Below are 20,533 nucleotides of genomic sequence, written 5' to 3'. Positions count from 1 at the left end.
TGCTCTTACCTGCTGAGCCATCTCTGCAGCCCTATTAAGTGTATTTGTAATTAAAGTAATTTCTTCCTGTTCCACCTCTCCCCCTGTCCCCGCCCCCGCCCTGACCATCTCAAAACACCACACCAGTGCTTTCAAAGGCAAAAGGCAATTAGGGAACACCAGAAACAGTCATATAGATAATTTTACCCAAAAACAGCCATGAGCCAGACATCTCTTTGCTGAAAGCTGGAACTTTGTCACACAGTCTCATTACAGTTGGAACTGTGTCACAAAGTCTCATTAGCATTTTGATCATTGGCTCTGCCATCTGTTAAGTAAACAGAAATGTGTTCTCAACTTACACAAATCCCCACACACAAACATGCACACAGACACATACACACACATGCGCACTGTGACTAATTAGGTGATGGATATTGTTTGAATTTTTCCTGGGGAGATGAGAGCAAATGTCCACTCCGCTGGGTTGGGGCTCCAGTGACAGACTTTGGTAACACCCGTGGCTTTATTAGACTTTTCACACGGGGCATGAATGGCCCCGAAGTCTCAGCATGGATGATGACTTCCTAACAGCTGCTGGATGGAGTTCTCGCTTCGGTTTACTTTCTACCCTTGCTGGCACCTCTGAGACCAGAAGCAACCCACAGTTAGGGCAGAATTTACACATAGCTGGGTGGGAGGTGCAGGAGAGGCTGCAGTCTCTGCTGAGGGTCTACTGGCCCTCCCCACCCCTTCCTTCCGTGAGGGAATGAATGTCTGCAGGCCCCATCTCAGGAGCACTGCTTCCGACATACAGTGGTGGCTGCTGTACTTAGAGATCTGTGGTTCAAAACATCTTAAATGTCTTTATAACTAGGAGCTTTTCACAGCGTATGTGAATGCAAATTGTCCTGTTGGATACCTTTTAAATGTGCACAGGTTTTTGTCAAATAGATCCAAATAAAGCTGAAAATCACAAAGACATCTTCAGGAAAGTACTACACTCCAAGTTTACAAAGAAGCAGGCTTAGGGAAGCCTGCGTGCGTGCGTGCGTGCGTGCGTGCGTGCGTGCGGTACACATCTGGAGTTCGAGTCCTTCAGGGAGTCTTACCTTGCTTTTGAGATGTAATCAGTTGTTCCTGATGTCACTTTATCTGGGGTGTTCCTAAGCTAGCTATGATTGTTCATATAACCCTGGCAGTTGCAGGGTGAAGGCAGGAGGATGAACAGTTTGAGGCTGGCCTAACTTACATAGTGAGATCCTGTCTCCAAAACCAAACCATAGCAAAACAAAATGAAAACCAACAAGAACACACACACACACAATTTTTGGGGGGGCAAGATCTCACAACTAAAGCCCTGGCTGACCTAGAACTCATGACTAGCACAGGATGGCTTCAAACTCTTGGCAATGTTTCTGCCTCGGCCTCTGGAGCGCTTGGATCACAAGCATGAGCTGCCGTGCCCAGTTTAAGAGGCATACACTGAATAAGTTAAGCAAGCTCCCTACCTACTGAGCCACAACTTCAGCCCCTATTAACATTAAGTTACAGAGTAACAAGTGTGGCATTTGCACGAGTGTGCCAGTGTTCTCTGTCCTCATTTGTTCCCTCTCACATTACTCTTTTACCTCCCACTCCTTCCTGGTGCCCACCTCCCTATAGTCCCCTCCTGATCTCTATCCCTCTTTGCTCTCTTCAGACCTTTCCAGTAGTCAGGTCTCAGGAAATTCCTTTTTGCAAACTCTGGCATTTAGCTAAGCCAGCATTTCCTCAGAGACTTAAGAGAGTTCCTATTGACTGAAAGGAGTCATTGTCCTGATCTCTGACAAAAGGGACACATGGCTCGTCTGTTGCCCTATGCCTGTGGTGCTCATCAGCATTTCCTACTACCTCTAGTCTCTCTCAGTCCCTGATCACAAGTACCTGTTATGGAGCCATCTTGGCTGGCACACCCCTACTCTAAACCTCTCCCATCCCCAAGCCTTTCCTTCCACCTGTCTTCTCCTCTCTTTTCTCCTATCTAATTCAGCCATTTTGGCTACCCATTCTCTTGGCGCTCTTGGCCTCTTGGTCCTTGGCTTCTCTCTCTGCCCCATCTTTCTTTTACTCTCCCCTCATCTCTTCTCGTGACCTAGTTCAGTCTGAAACCTTCCAGATGCCCTTGGCTGTGCGCTCCCTCATATCTACATTAAAAACCTTCTCCATCATCACTAGAAGTGGTCATGTGCTCATTTTCCATCTGCTTCTATGAACTTTTGTAACACTGTGTATCTTTTAAAGATTTATTTATTATTATATGCAAGTAGACTGTAGCTGTCTTTAAACACATCAGAAGAGGGCGTCAGATCTCATTACAGATGGTTGTGAGCCACCATGTGGTCGCTGGGAGTTGAACTCAGGACCTTCAGAAGAGCAGTCAGTGCTCTTAAACGCTGAGCCATCTCACCAGCCCCAACAGTGTGTATTTATTTATTTATTTATTTATTTATTTTGGTTTTTTGAGACAGGGTTTCTCTGTGCAGTCCTGGCTGTCCTGGAACTCACTTTGTAGACCAGGCTGGCCTTGAACTCAGAAATCCGCTTGCCTCTGCCTCCCAAGTGCTGGGATTAAAGGCTCGCACCACCATCGCCCGGCAACACTGTGTATTTTTATTACACAATGAATGTTCTCCGTGTACCTGCATGGGTCCACATTTGTTCCGCCCGTTCTTCTCATGCGGTCTGTGTGCCTACATGTGGATTTTTCTCCTTGGGATTATATTTCTAACCATGGGCTATGTTCTAGCCCATTCACCCATGAACACTGGGGGTGTTGACCTTTTGTGTCTGGGAGGGTCCCCACGAAGGACCTGTGGACTGTTTTTCATGGGCAAAGGTCACTGAAGGTCAGAGGGAAGGTGGGGTTGAGTCAAAGGTCAACCAAGGAGATTCTGGTGGACATTCAAAACCACCAGGGCTGTGTGGGAAGTCAGCCTCAGGTCTGGACAGCTCAGGGCTGTGTGGGAGGTCAGCCTCAGGTCTGGACAGCTCAGGGCTCCTGAGAGTCTGTTTTCTTAGAAACTGGAAAGTTAAGGCAGGTGTGGAATGTGAGGTCCAGAAATTCCTTCCTTGCAGCTCCTGGCCGTGGTCAGAGTTATGTAGCAGCCCAGACTAGACTGGGGGGCTTCATTCTTACTAAAATGTTTTTGAATAGCAAAAGATTGAGAACCTATGATGTTAGGGGAAGAAAAAGAAATCTCCATTTTAAAAAAGTCGTAAACCCTCAAAGATTATCAGTTATCGGGACACTATCCTGAGTGCATGGCCTCAGGAGAAGCACAGTTTCCTGGTGACCTTAGCACAACTGACTCCATGATGAAAGTATCATTCAGGCTGTAAAACTCAGCATGTAGACAGCACCACCTGCCAAAACAAAACAAAGACCTAGCCCATCAAAGTCCACAGTTCTGGGAAAGTCTGAATGTACTAACCTTGCTTTTTGGCTTCTCTAATTCCATTTCTGGCTAACTGTTTTTGTTAATTGAAATGTGTCAACCCAGGACATGGTTTTTGTGCTTCAAGGCTCACCCTGAGAAAGTCTAGGGACTACGCAGGGATCCCAGACACCCAGTGTAGTCAGTGCCGGCGAATAAGGACTTCTATTGGCTCAAACTCACATTCGAGCAGTCTTCTCTGGTGAGCACCCACAACACTGGAGCCTCTTCTCCCTGCAAAATGCACGTGCATGCGGACTTCCCGCCTTACTCCGAGCTAATTACTGCTTCTCCCTTCCCTGCCTCTCTCCTTCCTTCACTTCTTTCTTCCTTCTCCCCATCTTATGTCTCCCTGAGTTTTGAGATGAGGTCTCAGTAGCCCAGCCTGGCTTGGAACTTGGAATGATTCTCCTGCCTCAGTCTCCCACATTCTAGATATAGGTGTGCACCAAGAGCCATACTTGGCTCCCCACCGCCTCTTCTTCCAGCTTCTCTTCCTCCTTTTAAAGAGATAGGGTCTCATGGTTACTCAAGCTGGCTGCCAGTCAGTCCTACTTCAGTCTCCTGAGTGGCTGGGGCTAGAGGTGTGCACCCCACATGTGACCCCCGCATTATGATAGAGTCCTTTGTCTTTTTCAGTTTCTCTGACAACATGACCTAGGCCAGCAACAACACATGCATTACGTTAATTACTGCTAATTAATAACTGCTATCCAGGTCCATATATATCTGTGTTGGGTCTTAGCTTGTGATAATTACCCTGGCACAAAAATAGATTCTCTTGAAAGTGTGACCTTTGACAGTTTGCTATAAAAATAGTTGTAACAAACATCTCATTTGAAGATGACTAGAGGCATGTTACGGTCTCAACATCTTCACAAGTGGAACTGGGAAATTGCTGCTAGGATAATATTGTTTAACCCTCTCTCTCTCTCTCTCTCTCTCTCTCTCTCTCTCTCTCGAGAGAGAGAGAGAGAGAGAGAGAGAGAATAACTTGAAACTCAGAGAGGTCACCCATCGCTGCTAGATTCATCCTTCGAGTCTCCAGTGGGGCTGGGCAGATAAGCAATGTTTTTTTTCTGCCAAGATGTCTTTAAGCGACGTTCCTAGTTCAGGGCAAGTAGCCCTGCAGCCCTGCTCCCAAAGGTTTTGCAACTTGCTAGATTCACTTGTTCTTCAACTTTCGCTGTCGCCTCAAGGAAACCCAGGCTGTGTCTGGTTGATTGAGACTTGTTTGTCTGGGCCGGGTCCAGCAGCTGCCCCGCCTCCTTGGCAGAACAGCTGACGCCAGAGAGCTCCGTCACGTGATCACCACAGTTTCCCAGCTCTGACCCCGAGAGTCAAAGTAAGTACTTTCCAGGGACTCCTGTGAAGTGCACCCGGTAGGTACTCTAGTCCTGAATGTCTGCAGCCAGAGCAGCAACGGTGCGGGTGTGCAGGCAGGGGTGGGGTGTGTGTGTGTGGGCAGGGGGCTGGGATGTGCGGGGGGCGGGGGGGGGGGAGGGCGCGGGGCGGGTGTGCAAGCCGGGGCAGGGCGGACCCCGGCGAGCACTGTCAGATAGACTTGGGACAGATTAGGCACCAGGCTTTCTGTGCTGCTTCCGGGGTCTTTAAAGCGTTCGGGACAGATAAGGTTAGCTTTGAGTTGCCCCACGGAGTCCCTTTTTGTTCTCATCTGGAGGACAAGCAGCTCTGCCCTTCCTTCCTTCCTCTGTTCTTTGGCCTCCTGCCCCATAACAGACCTTTCCCCCTTTCTCTCTGCTGATTTAGCAGCGTGCTTCCGGCTGTTGGAAGGACAATTAATCAGTGAAGCTGCCTCTTCCTAAGCAAGACAACAGTTGCAGTCAGACAAGCCCTCAAGGTGAGACCCAGGAGTCTCCCACCTCCCACCTGTGCCTGCCATGGAGCTCCTGAAGGCGCTGCTGCTCCTTTCTGGAGTCTTTGGGGCTCTTGCTGAATTCTGTGGTAAGTAACCAACCCGTGTCTGGACCCTGGGGTGGGGGGAGAAGGGCAGGGGAGCGGGGATATATGTGTGTGTGTGGGGGGGGGCTGTCCTTGTCCATTGGGGAAATTGGAAACTGGAAGTGGGGGATGGAGAAACTTACCTGCCCCTCAGGTCTCCCACAGCAGTTTTTAACAGGACCTTAGTGCTTGGGCATGCTGAATGGACACGTGCCCCCTGTCCCCGACAGGGTCTCCCCAGTTCATCCAGCAGTTTGTTCATTTACTCGGTGCACATGGGGCCTCTCTGAGATAGGTTAATAGGCCCGGTGTTTAGTTTGGAGAAAGGGTCAGGAGTACACAAGACTTGTCCCAGCTCTCCTAGGGTTTATGCTCTATGAAAGGGGCAAAAGGGGTGCCAAATTGGGTTACCGTGAGTGATGCAAAACAAGTCACCCTGAGGCAACAATAGAAAGCCACGGGGGTCCGTCGAATCAAAGAGAAGGATGGGAAAGGATGTCCAAAGACTAGAAGGACTAGAAGGCTTTGGGAAGAAGTCCCAGAGGGAATGGATGGGGGGGGGGGGCGGCGGCAAACATTCCAGGTACTTGAAGGTTCTCCCTGACTGCTCCAGATAGTCATCCCAGGGCTATAGTCCTCCAGAGACCTCTTATAGATTCTAGGGACCTCTCAAAACGTGATTGTGACCTTTAGGTTATAGGTTCAGGCACAGTCATACCCGGGGATCAGGCAGAAAGCAGGGGTGTCTCATCTCTCCCCTTCCTCCCGGGTACCCTGATTATCTGGTCTCAGGTGAACTCGGGCAAACCTTAAGCACGGATCAGAGAGATGATGCCCCAGCTCAAGATAACAGAACTGTACTGGATCCAGTTCTTGGGACCTGAGGCTAGCACCTTCCATAGGTGCCTAGACTCTCTGGCCATGTCCTGTTAAAGCTCCTTATCCTTGGGTCCCTGGTTGCTGTCTGGACAGTCCTCAGGGATTCCCACCTCAGCCTTGAGCTGTTAGCCCCAATGCCTGACCACAGGAGAGTTCCTCCCTTCACCATCATGAGAACTTTGGGGGCTTGGGTCCCAAAGTTCCCATTGGGTCCCTTCCCCAATGCTGTGACTTTTGTGAAGTGAGCCGAGACTGTTCCTCCTTCCTTCCTCCTTGGCGTGGTGTGAGGACACCACACTTGCGTCATCAGCCAAGGCTCTGTGTGCAATGAAATGAATAGGTCTGATCTCTAAAGTACACAGAGAGGACTCCAGGCTTCTGAATGCCTGTCAGTCAGTCAGTGAGAGGGCTAGACAACCCTGTGCACAGGATGCCTTAGTGCACGAGTGTGTGTGTGTGTGTGTGTGTGTGTGTGTGTGTGTGAGATAGGGCTGTGTAAGTCAGGGTACTGAAATGCAGTGGCTCACAGCCTTCCTAATGGTGCAACCCTTTAACACAGTTCCTCATGTCGTGGTGACCCCCAACCATCAAAATACTTTTGTTGCAGCTTCCTAACTGTAACTTTGCTACTGTTACGAATCGTAATGTAAATATTTTTGGAGAGAGAGGTTTGCCAAGGGGCTCTCGGCCCACAGTTTGAGACCCACTGTTCTAGCAGTGCAGCAGAACCAAGGAGTGTGTGTTTTGAAACACTGGCTTACAGGATGTGATCATGGTAGCCCAGCAATGGCTGTCTCTTGATGGAAAAAGGCTGAGAATCCCATAGTTATTCAGTCTGTGGGGCTGGTTATCTCTGCAGATTCAGTCTGGTGCTGGAGTCCTGGGGGAGTCCTGGGGAGCTGATGGTCTTCCATGTATGTTGGAACCACGAAGAAGGGAGACTTTAATACCAGCCACAGCAACAGGGTAGATGAACTTGCCACTGAGGGTGAGGGCAAGCAGGCAAAGGCAACGTCTCCTCCTTTACCTTATCTGGGCTGCCATCCAAAAGTTTGGGCCAGATTTAGAGTGTGTCTCTCAACTTCCAATTGTAATCTCATTAAGAAAACTCACAGAAGTACCTGGCAGCTTGGGGGTTGGTTGATTCCAGATGCAGTCAAGTTGACAAGGAAGATTAGCCATCCTAGCAGCATTGCCTGAAGCCACTTTGACTAGTTTGAGTGAATCTGCCTGGCTCCTTCCTTCTAGAGAGGGTAAATTGTGGTTATCTGCCTCCTATAGGCTGTGCCTTACCTTATCTCTTACTCGGGATGGAGGTCAGAGCCGGGGGTGGGGTCTCTGGGCTCCCTCACTAATTCCAAAGAAGAGCAGAAGAGCAGAGCTCTGTTGCTGAGATAGAGCTCAGGTGCCTGCCTACCATGAACAAAGCCCTGGTTTGAGTCTCCAGCATTGTACAATCCAGGTGTGGTGGCATACACCCGGAACCCCAACATGTGGGGAGTAGAGGCAGGAAGACCAGGAATTCTAAGGTCATCCTCAAGGACATATTGAGTTTGAGGCCAGCCTACAATACAGGAGACCTTGCATAAACAGTAAAATGTCCTCCTGGGACAGTCAGAAAGATAGAGAGCCACAGTAGAGGACCTCGAAGATACTGACAGAACTCTGGAAAGATATAGACAGATATCCCAAGAGTAAGTCTTCCCTGTTCCTACAGGGTTCCATCAGGGTTTCACTATGATGCATTCCAGGCCTTAGCCCCTCAGGTGCTGAGATTGCAGGCTTGTGCCACCATGTTCAGCTTGTGCCTGACTGTCAGAATGAACATTTCATGAGAAGCCAGCCAGGTGCCCTGGCCAGCCCCATAGAGCCAACAGTCATTTAGAGTTCGTACTTGGGAATGGCCCCTTACATCCATAGATACCTATGAGGTCTGTAAAACATTTAGAGAGATGTGGCTATGATCAAGGGATTCTGGATCTCATGTTAGGAAGCCCAAGAAAGTAGGCAGAGGGCCCTACGGCAGACCGTTCGGCATGCTGGAATATAGGTCCGTTGGACAGCAGGAGTGGGTGGCGACAGAGTCAGTAAATGGGGCAGAGAGTCCACAGTGCCTCCAATCTGAGCATGGCCCCTTCCCAAGGAAGGAAGTCAGCCATCAACTGGAATCGGTGAGCATCCCTGAGATTTCTGCTTCCAGGGCATCTCAGTGTGTTGCTTACATATTGCAGGTAAATCCCAAGTCCTGACAGGGTGCTAGTAGCTGATCTCCCAGGGTCAGACCCTATTAACTAGGGATGGCAGAAAAAGTGGTCTTTTAAGGTTCATGTGGAGGAATTTCCTAGGGCAGCTGGGAGAACCAGTTGGCAGCCTACAGCATGTGAACTTCAATGTGGAACACTCATTGCATGAGGGCTGGGGCTTTGAACAATGAGCAGGATACACTCAGGAGAGTGACTATAGCAAGGGGAGGGGTGTCAGTGTGACACAGTCTTGGCTCCCCAGCATCCTATAAGGCACAGCTTGACTTTGAACTTCTATTTCCTTTTCTATGCAAAACAACAATAAAAATATCTATCTACACCACAGGGCTGGTTGGAGGGTCAAAAGAGACAGGTGCCTGGTCCATTACTGCTGGGCTTGGTCTCCAGTCACACCTGATAGGTGGGGTGGTTGCATGGTAACAGCATCCTTTGATCTCAGCCCATCATCTCTCCTTGGCCCAGTCTAATTCCTCTTAGGAGATGCCCGCTTTTCTTTTTACCTACCACCTTTCACCATAGAGGGCATTTCTCCTGGCGGGCTGTGGGCTGTGTGGTAATGGGTATAGAAACCCCTGTTCCTGGTGAAGGTTTTGCCTAGTAAGGAGGTCACAATAGTTGCTTGCTAGTGGCATGGCTCTGTGGCCTCTCTCACACCATTTTCTTTCCTCAGTAATACCACGGATAGACAGCCAGCTGGTAGAGAAGTTGGGTCAACGTCTTTTACCTTGGATGGATCGGCTTTCCTCAGAGCAGTTGAACCCCAGCGTCTTCGTTGGCCTGCGACTTTCCAGCATGCAGGCTGGGACCAAAGAGGACCTCTACCTTCACAGCCTCAAGATCCATTACCAGCAGTGCCTCCTGCGGTATTGCTAGTCTCTTGTCTTCCCCAGTGACTTGATCCAAGTTATAAGAGATAGGAAATTGGATTCTTTTTTTTTTTTAAAGATGTCTTTCTTCCTTTCTTCCTTCCTTCCTTCCTTTCTTATAAGTACTCTGTAGCTGTCTTCAGACACACCAGGAGAGGGTATTGGATCTCATTACAGATGGTTGTGAGCCACCATGTGGATGTAGTTACTGGGATTTGAACTCAGGACCTCTTTAAGAGCAGTCAGTGCTCTTCACCACTAAGCCATCTCTCCAGCTCCTAGCAGGCTGGATTCTAATTGGGGTATTTTGTGGCTTTTTGACAAACTCTAGGCATATTTTGTCTTCTCTGAGCCTTTCTCCATCTGCAGAGTGCAGGGGTAAGTGGTACTAGATCAGAGATGCTAACACATGCCCTTTGTCCTGAAATGGTGTCCCTGATCCCTGAAGCAGCACCTAACTCTTTCTGTGCTCCCCACTGGTACCTAAGACAGACATTACTAATTCATAACCAAACATATGATTGTATATTGATACAAAGAAGCAGTATCTAACTCTGTAGTTTACTCTTGTACTACAGACAGACACTGCTAATTCACAACCATGTTCTTTCATGCAGTCTAGAAGCAGCATATTTCTGTGTTCCTTCTCCAAAGAGTAGCCATTAAAGAGAGGCCTGCTCTGGGGTTTGAGTGAGAGGCGAAGAATAAGAAAAAGCCATCAATCACTAGGCATAGTGGTATACACCTTTAATGCCAGCTCTTGGGAGGTGGAGGCAGGTGGATCTCTTTGAGTTTGAGGCCAGCCTGGTTTGCAGATCGAGTTCCAGGACATCTAGGGCTACACAGATAAATCCTGTCTTGAAAAACAAAAACAAAACAAATACATGCACATACACACACACACACAAAGAAAAAAAACATGAAATATCTGAAATATCTTCCCCATTCCATTCCTTCTCAAGAATTCAGGGAAGGGAGAGAAAATAAAGGAGAGAGTTCATGGGCAAACGGGGGTCAAACTGTATGATGTGGATGTAGGCACCTTTGTGTTTTACCCTTGACTTACCTCACCTTTCTTCTTTTGAAGAATCTGTGGCATGCACCTCATACCAGCACAGCTGACTGCTAATTCCACTTTGTGACCTTAGTGTGGGCCAAGCCTGGCTTCTCAGGGGAGCACCTTCTTACAAAGGTTCTCTTGTCTTGCCTCGTCTTAGGTCCACCTCCAGCGATGATAACAGTAGTTGCCAGCCCAAACTTTCCGGGGGCAGCCTGGCGCTCTACCTGCTTGCTCTCAGGGCCAACTGCGAATTCTTCGGGAGCCGAAAGGGTGACAGGTTGATCTCACAGCTCAAGTGGTTCTTGGAGGATGAGAAGAAGGCCATTGGTAAGGAGAACCACATCTGAGGGGGCAGGAACATCCGGGAGGGCTCATTAAATGGTTTCGGCGTTTGTAGTTTTGAGGCAGGCTCCGGACTCATAATTGTTCTTGTGAGATGAGGTTCTTGGTGGGAATCAGAACTCGGGGGTTTCTTCCCAGACCTCTTCTAACTCCCTCACTGGGTCTACCTAGAAGCTCGGGCTGGACTCAGTCGCCAGGCTTGACCCAAGCTTTCCCCTACCCCATGCACAAGCTGTTGGGTGCCCAGCCAGCAAGACTAAGCGGTTTCCACCTCTGGGACACTGGTACGGCCTCCTCTCTGCCTACTCCTTAGCCTCTGTCAACTTTCCAGCCTCCTGACTTGGACCCAATTCCCAACAGCTGAAGCAGGGATTTTCAGTATAAACCTGTTCTTCATTCAGCTTACACCTTGCAGCCCCCCTCCCTGCAGCCCCCCTCCCTGCAGCCCCCCTCCCTGCAGCCCCCTCCCCGCCGCCCCCCTCCCCGCCCATTCTTCCATTGCTAACCCTCAGCCCAGCCTGGCTGGTCTCTTACACTTTCTAGGCATTGCTTGCTTGCTTCTCTTTGTGCTCCAGGCACAATGACCTTCTCAAACAAGTCTAGATATTTATCTGTGCCCTGCAGAGTGACATCCATGAAGAATCCTGTCTCAATTTCCCAGCTATTTAGACTTCTGTTATTGGCTCTAGGGACCTCAGGCCACATTTCTGTTACAATGGTGCTGTCCTATGAGCACCGTTCTATTCTGACCTGCAGAGATAGAACCCGGCATATATTGGGACCTCAGCCAGCAGCCTGTGGTCCCGAAAGCTATGAAGTTTCTTGCTGGGAAGAGGCGGAAACCCTGACCTGTCTCTCTACTCCTTGCCTTTCTAATCTCAGGGCACAATCATGAAGGCCACCCCAACACCAACTATTACCAGTATGGCCTCAGCATCCTGGCACTGTGTGTCCACCAGAAGCGGCTCCATGACAGCGTGGTGGGCAAGCTCCTGTATGCTGTTGAACATGACTACTTTACCTACCAGGGCCACGTCTCTGTGGGTGAGTGGACAAAACCTAGCTTTCCCCAGCCCCAGGGGAAGGGGTGTACGACCTGTCCCTCTGCTCACCTTTCATTGGAACATCTCCTTGCCAGATCCCTTCGAAATGAAATGGTGGGGACTGTGAGCCAGCTTTGAAACTGGACTTGCATCCTGACCACAGCTCCATCACGTGTTCACTGTAGGTCATCCTCCTCCTCTTCCCGCCAGGCTTTTCCTTTAAAACAACCTCCCAGCAGCAGCTCAGTAAAGGCACTTTACAAGCAGAGGTCTTAGCACACACTTGGTACCGTATAACCTGGGATTCTGATACCTGGATTTTGATCTGATTTCTCACTATGTGACCTTGGGCCACCAGACCTATTTTTTAATCATCACAATTCAAGGTCTCTGCTAGGCCTGGGCTTCTGTGAATGAATAAGGCCTCATGTAGGGTGGGTAGGATGGAGTAGGAAGGGGGTTGATTGGTAGATGATTGCTTAGAGAGAAAAAGGCACCAGGACCTCTGGCAATGAAAGACTTGTCTCAGAGTCTTGTAGAGAAACACAGTGGACACATTAATGTTGCCTAGAGGGAAGAGGAGATCTTAAAAACTCCCAGGCCCTGACAGCTACCTTTATCAATTAAATCAGAATGCCTGAGGGTAGATAACGTAGCTGTTGGCACCAAACTCTCCAAGGAGGCTGGAGATGTAGCCCAATGGCAAATAACTACTATGCTTGAGGTCCTAAATTCAATACTCTACACTACAAAACCAATATGATTTAATTAATCAGTAATAAAGTTCCCTCTTTGGTCTCAGTGCATCCTGGCTTAGGAGCAGGGACTGTAGAATCCATCCTCTGGGACCCTCTTCTTCAGTCTGTCCATATAACCTGTTACTCTCAAGCCACTCAGTGACCAAGTTTGTCTAGGTCTGAGCGTTTTTCTGGGGCTTACTGTGTCCAGTGTTAGGACCAGGGAAGTCCTGGGCAAATCACCTGAATTGGTATGGTATATGATCCTGAATCCCCACCTAGTCTGATCTTATCAAGCTGTCCAGTTCATACTAGATGTTATCCCCCTAGACACAGAAGCCATGGCCGGCTTGGCCCTCACCTGTTTGGAGCGATTCAATTTCAACTCTGATCTGAGACCACGAATCACCATGGCTATCGAGACAGTGCGAGAGAAAATCCTGAAGTCCCAGGCCCCTGAGGGCTACTTTGGGAATATCTATAGCACCCCACTGGCACTACAGGTAAGAGAGAGACTCTGGAGCCATGACTGCTTAGCGGGTCAATGGAGGGAGGGCTGGTTAGAAGCTGGAGAGCCTGGTTCCTTCCCAGGGGCTAACCTCTGACCTTCTCTTCCTCACAGATGCTCATGACATCTCCTGCATCCGGGGTAGGGCTGGGCACAGCGTGCATCAAGGCAGGGACATCCCTGCTGCTCAGCCTACAGGATGGGGCCTTCCAAAATCCTCTGATGATTTCCCAGCTGCTACCCATCCTGAACCACAAGACCTACTTGGATCTTATCTTCCCAGACTGCCAGGCATCCAGGGGTAGCAGAGCCCTTTCTGTCTCCTAAGTGATAAGCTACTCTCTGTGGGTCCCAGTGATGGGTGACCAGTCAGTGATGCTTGGCTGAGGCGACATGAGCATGCACAGAACACAGCAGCTAAAACGAGGCCACAGCCTTCTGATACTCATGGTGTGGGCACAGACACCAAACAAGTGCTCTGGGCGGTACCCACTGCGTGATACCCACCGTGGAAATGTTTGGGCGAGGGAATGGAGGAGTGTATTAGTCATGGTCCTCTAAAGCAGCAGCATTGATAGGATGGTTTATTGGATTGGCATACACTATATGGTACAGATAGTTCAACAGTGGCTCTCTCACTCTGTCTCAGTCTGGAAAGCTGGATGTCTCCGCAGTCCCAGTGTGGCGATGCAGGAGGCCTGATGGATTCTGAAGAGCTGTTAGCCTTCTATCTACATTGGAAGTGTGAGGAAGTTGGTTTAATATCAGCAAAGGGATGCTGTAAGAGGTCAGATAAAGTAGATAGTGAGAGTGAGGGCAAGCGGCAAAAAGCAGGTTCCTTCTTCCGAGTCCTTTTGCCTGATCTGCCACCGGAAGGTGCTGCCCACATTTACAGAGGGTCGTCCCCATTTTGAAGAATCTGATTGAGAAAACCCATCTCATGAATACCCAGAGACTTGCATTTTAGTCGATTCTAGATGCCATCAGGTTGAAAAGCGAGATCATCACAGATGAGTTAATGACTCAATGAGTGGAGAGACACATTTGGTTAATGTTGGTACCCAAGGACTTGTCAGGAAATGGGAGGAGAGGGCAAAGGAGCAGAGAAGGCCAAAGCAGAGGCGCGGGGCCCTGTAACACAGGGGCATCATGGGAGAAAGTGGGTCTGGGAGAATGAACAGGTGTAGTAGATAAATGCAGAGAAAGAAGATGTGTCTGTCAGGGGTGACCAGGACGTGACTTGAACAGATGCAGACAGGGTCCTCTGAGGTGCGGTGTGTCAGATAGGAGAGAGGCAAGAAGCAGAGACCCAGCAAGGAGCTCAGGCCTGGGCTGCAGAAGGATGTGGAGGCTGAGATGAGACCCGGGTTTCAGCCCAGCAGCTGTTCATGCTGTTGACTGAGCTATTTCGAGGGAAGGCCGTAGGCCACTCGGGCAAGGTGTCTGTAGGAAGAAGGGAGGACTCAGATCCAGGCTCCCGGTCCTCATGACAGCTGCTTCTTCCTTTCTTCCTGGCATAGTCATGTTGGTGCCAGCTGTTGAGGACCCTGTCCACATCTCAGAAGTCATCAGCGTCACGCTGAAGGTCGCCAGTGCCCTGTCACCATACGAACAGACATTTTTTGTCTTTGCTGGATCTTCCTTGGAAGATGTCCTGAAGTTGGCACAAGATGGCGGAGGATTCACGTGAGGCTTCCCGTTCCTCATCCTAGCTCTCACTTCCCTCAGGCCTCCGTGCTTGAAATGGTATCATGGGAAGGGTGAGGAACAGAGGAGTTTCTTGGGAGAAGTTCTGGTTTAATTTCTATGTCTACCTTCTCCACTCCTTTCTGGCCTGTGTTTTGGGCCTGTGGTGTTTGGCCTGTGCTGGGAGCTATGGACCACCACTGTCATCAAGGGACCCAGACTTGGGACTCCAGTTCCTCACTCTTCATCCACTCCCTACAACCCCAGGCTAGTGAGTTGAGGGACGAGATGTTGCTCCTCTTCACAGGGCCACTAGGGGGAGCCTAAGCTCACCGCTGGGCATGTTTTGTGTAGGTTTAAAGCTTGGTATGCAGTGAGAGCGCCAGGAAGATTAATTGTATCAAATAACCTTGATAACATCTCGCCATTAATAACTCTGAGAAGGTAGACACTTGTCCCTTGAGATTTGACAAGCGCGAGAATAGGCGAAACTTAGTTGCTGCTCCTTGCTGGCCCCTGGCCAACCATGGAGATGGATCTGCCTCCCCAGGGTTAACTCTGGCTCGAAGCAGCTGAGTATCCCTACCAGCCTGCTCTCTCCCCTGGATTCTTGCCTTATCTTGAGAAATCTCTGCTTTCTGTTCCCAACAAGAGTTCCAGGGAAAGCCACCTAAGGACTGTTTGGTCATTTGGGCCAAGAACTCTTAGAACACAGCTGTGTAAACACCACTGTCCTTTTTGTTTGTTTTTCAGAGACAGGGTTTCTTTGTGTAGCTCTGGCTGCCCTGGAACTCACTCTGTAGACCAGGCTGGCCTCAAAAGCTCAGAGAGCTCTGCCTGCCTCTGCCTCCCAAGTGCTGGGATCAAAGGCCACTGTCTTTAAGGAACAAAAACGCCCCACTTCCCAGGTTAAGTGACATATACCCCCCCTCCCGGTGGAGGATGCAATCTAGAGCCAGGCTAAGCAGGAGCTCTACTATCGATCGTTCAGATTTTAACTTTTCATTTGCAAACAAGGTCTGCATTAGTCACATGTCTAATTGCTGTGACAAAAGACCTTATGGAGGCAAAGTGCAGAGAGAAGCTGGTTTAGGCTCCCAGTTCTGGGTGAGACAGTTCGTCGAGGTGGGACAAGGTGTCGTGGTCACAGTTGGGAAAACTCAGTGATGGGAGCCACTGTTGACAGTTGCTCTCCTTCCCGCTCAGCGAATGGCCCAGGCCATGTGCCGGGGTCACCCAGACTTGGGTCTTCCTTCCTTCAGTTAAGCTAATCTAGAAATCCTCCTCCTCAGACATACCCAGAAATCTGTTTGCATGCTGACTCAAAATCCCAGTAAGCTGATAATCAAGATTAATCATCAAGTGTCTTACTCTGTTCCCAGGCTGGCCTTGAACTTTCAGTCCTGAAATAGCACCAGGCGGGTCCTAAGTCACTTCCATAATGTCACTTGGCGGCACTAATGTATTTACTCATCGTAAAGTCCTTCCCTCCCTCCCTCCCTCCCTCCCTCCCTCCCTCCCTCCCTCCCTTCTTCTCCTTCATCTCCTCCTCCTCTTCTCTTTCCCCCTCTCAGTATCTGTTTGGATACTGAATCAAAATGGAGAAAAGATAGAATTTCAGGCTTTTTAGTCAGGTCTTTGAGGACCTGTAAGAGGTGGGTGTCAGTCTGAGAAGCTCTGAGTTCTGTTAGAGTGGAGCTGCCTGAGATGAGTTCAAGGGCCAGACAGGGAGACTACATGGGAGGCACCAGATTTCACAGCAGACAGACAGATGTGGAGAGAAGTGGCCCAGAGCAGCCGTGGAGAGCCTCAGAGTAAAGGGACAACCATTGAAAAGGATTGTTCATGGTTGAGCAGTGGTGGCACACACCTTTAATCCCAGTACTCAGAAGGGAGAGGCAGGCAGATGTCTTGAGTTCAAGGACAGCCTTGTCTACAGAAAAAGTTTCAGGACAGCCATGGCTACACAGACAACCCCTGTCTTTAAGAAAAAAAAAAAAAAAAAAAAAAAAAAGGGCTGGTGGACTGCGTTGTTCTTACAGAACCCAAGCACAGTTCCCAGCCTCCACTAGCAGGGTTCAACACTGCCTGTAACTCCAGATCCAGGGCATCCAAGGCCCTCTTCTGACCTACTTGCATGTGTGCACGTGCACACACACACACACACACACACACACACACACACACACACACACACGTTAAAAAATGAAAAGGGCTGTTCTGTGACATCCCCTAAACAATCCATTTCTACCAAATCTGCATTTTTTACAAATTGCGAATTCAACTAAATTGTATTAATCTGGGCTGAACACATAGACCTTTGCTTGCCACTATATTGAAAAAACCACCACCACAGCGTTTACTTGTGTTCGATATTGTAAATAACGTTGTGACATAAGTAAGGCACGCAGGAAGACGCACACAGGAGCTTGTGTGAATACTCCACCAGTTCATAGGACAGACTTGCACATTTCTGGGTTTTAGTATTTGCCGGGGGCCTTGATCCACTCTTCTGAAGGGGTAAAGGGATGAATGTCTTTCTCTTTGTCTAAATCAACACAGTAGCCTCCTCCTTGAGAGCAGCAGCTAGTTTTCTATTTTCTAGGTATGGGACCCAGGCCTCCTTGTCAGGCCCCTACCTGACATCTGTACTAGGGAAAGATGCTGGGGACCGAGAATATTGGCAGCTCCTCCGAGCCCCTGACACACCCCTGCTGCAAGGTGAGTCTGTAGCCCGTTGTCCTGGATACCCTGCTACCCGAGTCCTGACCCAGCAGCAAGGCTGCATGAACCCAGCCCAGCCTTTCCCTCGAACCTTCCTGGGCTACAGCATCAGAAAACCACACATGCTCAAAGTTGGGTCCAAAATATTTAACTGAAATTCTTAGAGTTTTTATGGAAGTTGTTGTGGAGAGTCCAAGACACAGGAAAGAATGAAAGCTTGCATTTCACTACCCAGAAATTAAGTTCTAAAAGAACTTTATTATTATTATTTTAGATTTATTATTTATTGTCAGTGAATGCTCTACCTGCATGTACACCTGCATGCCAGAAGAGGGCACCAGACCACATTACAGATGGTTGTGAGCCACCATGTGGTACCCAGGTCCTCTGGAAGAGAGCCAGTGCTAACCAGAGAGCCATCTCTCCGAAGCTCAAGTCTTTTTCATTTTTGATACATTTTCTTATAACTACAAGAAATATATACAATGCTTGTTTTCATTTAAAAATGGAATAATATTCTGTCAACACTATCCAACAGATGTAAAATGTGAGGTAGGTGGGTAAATGTTTCCTAGTAGGTGAAACTAATATTATATGATATATCTTATTTGGCCCACAATATCTCAAAAATGATCATTACAGAATGTAAAATCCCAATGTAGAGTCACCAGTGACATATTCACATGCTTTTATTTCTTTGCTTATTTTTAATTAAGTTAATTTTTTTGAGCATGTAGCCTAGGTTGGCCTTGAACTCACAATCCTCATGTCTCGGCCTTCTGTGATTTCTAGTGTGTCCCCACCATCCTGGCCCTCAAGACTCCACTTCTTCTTCTTTTTTTCTTGTTTGTTTGTTTTTTGAGACAGGGTTTCTCTGTGTAGTCCTGGCTGTCCTGGAACTCACTCTGTAGACCAGGCTGGTCTCGAACTCAGAAATCTGCCTGCCTCTGCCTCCCAAGTGCTGGGATTAAAGGCGTGCGAAAATGAGTCAGCAAATGGAACCTGTCCCCTGGCTTCTTAAGGAACCTCTCTAGTTCCTCTAAATTGTTGCTAGTTATTATAAATTATTAATTATTAATCTGGAAATAATAAATCTGGAGCTAAGAATGAACTAGGGTCTTAGGCCTGTCAGGCAGTGGATCGTCCACTAACCAGACCCAGCCTGGCTTTATTATCTTTCTCTAATGAGAATGTGGGACTTGAAGCCAGGTATTCTCCTGAACTGAAAGGTTGCTTCTGGGACACTCATTTGTGACACCCTCTGGAACAGTCCCTTTGCCTGACAACTCCATTTTGAAGATGTTGACCCTGCCAAGCAGGTACTGCCCTGGTTCCCATCCCTGTTATACAGCCGTTAGTCCCATGTCAACCCACTGGGGTCGCCCTCTCTGCTGTATGAGCCTGTGACCTGAGGGAGCCTACCAAGCCTCGTTCTGACTCTCTGGCTGGCTCCGGACAGCTCCCACCACCAAACCCTGAGTGGGTCTCATAGATGTGACTTCAGGGTGATGGTCACATGATGTGGTCAGGGTGGGATATTGCCTTGCTAACCCCCTTTACTTCGTTGTTTTCTGCAGGCATTGCTGACTACAAACCCCAGGACGGGGAAACCATTGAGCTGCGGCTAGTTAGATGGTAGTCCTACGATCCCTCCTGATGTCTTCACACCCTGCTGCCACCTCAAGTGCACTTGGAACAATGCCCCCCAGATCACCTCAGCTACCTTCCCAAAGAGGATCTAAGCCACTCCCCACCTGGGAGCAGGAAGGGAAAAAAAACCTCCCCTAGGGAGGCTGCTAGTTTGAGTTTGGCCCTGCCTGATCCCACAGGTCTTTCATGAAGACTGCCCCATAGCCTGAGGAACAGGCTGCTCTTGACTTCCTCTACATAAAGAAGTCTGCTGGCTATGGGTGTTGTGAGTACCACTGCTCTGGGACCAGGGTCCCACAAGAAGGACCTCCATGGCCTGCTGTGGCTCTGACCTGCACACCCAACCCCTGCTCTCTGTTATGAGAGTGGTGGTCCCAGTGGTCATAAGGCAGCCTTTGGTCATCGGCAGGGCCATCCAATACAATTAAAGCCTTGATTTACCTGACATGGACGTAGAGTCCTGGTGCCTCGTGTTCATGCATGGGGGGAGGGGGAGCAGAGATCTCTGGGGAGTTACTTGTGGTTACTCTCCTGTGTATCACATGGACAGTTGGCATAAACAGAGTTGACTCCATCTTTCTTAAACAGTGTGTGAAACAGCCCTGTGGGGCGTGAGCATTTGCATCTCTCGCTATAAATATGGGGAAAACAGGGATTCATCCAAGGTCTCAAGATGAACAGTGCTGCTATAGGAAGTGATGTCAGGCAGGAGACATGACACAGATATGGCTGCTGATCCTGATGGACCAAGAGAGATTTGCTGGGGACTGAGGCTGTACTGAGTAGCAGAACACTTGCCTGGTATGCACAAAGCCTTGGGTTGTGTTCCCAGATGCACAAAGCAAGAACTAAACACTATTTGATGGACTAGGGATGTTGTTCCATTGTAACAGTACCTGCCTAGCATGCACAAAGCCCTGAGTTTAGCACCATATAAAGTCAGGCTTGGGCTGGAGAGATGGCTCAGTGGTTAAGAGCACTCACTGCTCTTCCAGAGGACCTGAGTTCAATTCCCAGCAAACATATGGTGGCTCACAACCATCTGTAGTTGGATCCGATGCCTTCTTCTGGTGTGGCTGAAGACAGTGACAGTATATTCATATATATAAAATAAATCCTAAAAAAAAATAAAGTTAGGCTTGGTGGCACACACCTGTAATCCTCGTGCTTGGGAAGCAGAGGCAGAAACATGAGAAGTTTAGGGCTATCCTTTTCTGCAGAAGGGATTTGAGGCCAGCCTGGATCTTTATCTCTTTCTTAAGATGGGGCTTCAGGCTGTGTCACCTATGTCAGCAGCTCTTCTCCAGCCTGGTTTCTGACTCAGAGCTGTGGGGTGGTGCTCTGGTCTATAGTGTGT

At 49.0% G+C, this 20,533-nt stretch overlaps 1 protein-coding gene across 7 annotated transcripts; it reads left to right on the top strand.

Moving 5' to 3' along the window:
• The first annotated feature begins 4,734 nt into the window (after window positions 1-4,734).
• On the top strand, window positions 4,735-19,736 carry Tcn2 (transcobalamin 2). Of its 7 annotated transcripts, none has more exons than NM_001130458.1 (10): window positions 4,735-4,800; window positions 5,226-5,420; window positions 9,231-9,423; window positions 10,644-10,813; window positions 11,711-11,872; window positions 12,939-13,111; window positions 13,231-13,417; window positions 14,637-14,802; window positions 17,408-17,523; window positions 19,104-19,733. In NM_001130458.1, the coding sequence occupies exons 2-10, from the start codon at window positions 5,357-5,359 to the stop codon at window positions 19,163-19,165; spliced, it is 1,293 nt and encodes a 430-aa protein (NP_001123930.1). In that variant the 5' UTR covers window positions 4,735-4,800; window positions 5,226-5,356; the 3' UTR covers window positions 19,166-19,733. The 7 variants fall into 7 exon arrangements, with proteins under 7 accessions (NP_001123930.1, XP_006514674.1, XP_006514673.1 ...); XM_006514611.3 differs by having other exon boundaries at window positions 4,740-4,800; window positions 5,229-5,420; window positions 19,104-19,627; XM_006514610.4 differs by having other exon boundaries at window positions 4,752-4,837; window positions 5,229-5,420; window positions 19,104-19,627.
• Window positions 19,737-20,533: the final 797 nt, after the last annotated feature.

The sequence above is a fragment of the Mus musculus genome, chromosome 11, assembly GCF_000001635.26.
Source record: "Mus musculus strain C57BL/6J chromosome 11, GRCm38.p6 C57BL/6J".
Lineage (NCBI taxonomy): Eukaryota > Metazoa > Chordata > Mammalia > Rodentia > Muridae > Mus > Mus musculus.
This window is presented reverse-complemented; position numbering and strand designations above follow the sequence as displayed.

Coding starts and splice junctions, on each gene's coding strand:
- Tcn2 (NM_001130459.1), top strand. CDS start 5,357: ATGGAGCTCCTGAAGGCGCTGCTGCTCCTTTCTGGAGTCTTTGGGGCT. Junction 13,112..13,230: donor GCACCCCACTGGCACTACAG/GTAAGAGAGAGA, acceptor TCTTCCTCACAG/ATGCTCATGACATCTCCTGC. Junction 13,418..14,636: donor AGACTGCCAGGCATCCAGGG/GTAGCAGAGCCC, acceptor TTCCTGGCATAG/TCATGTTGGTGCCAGCTGTT.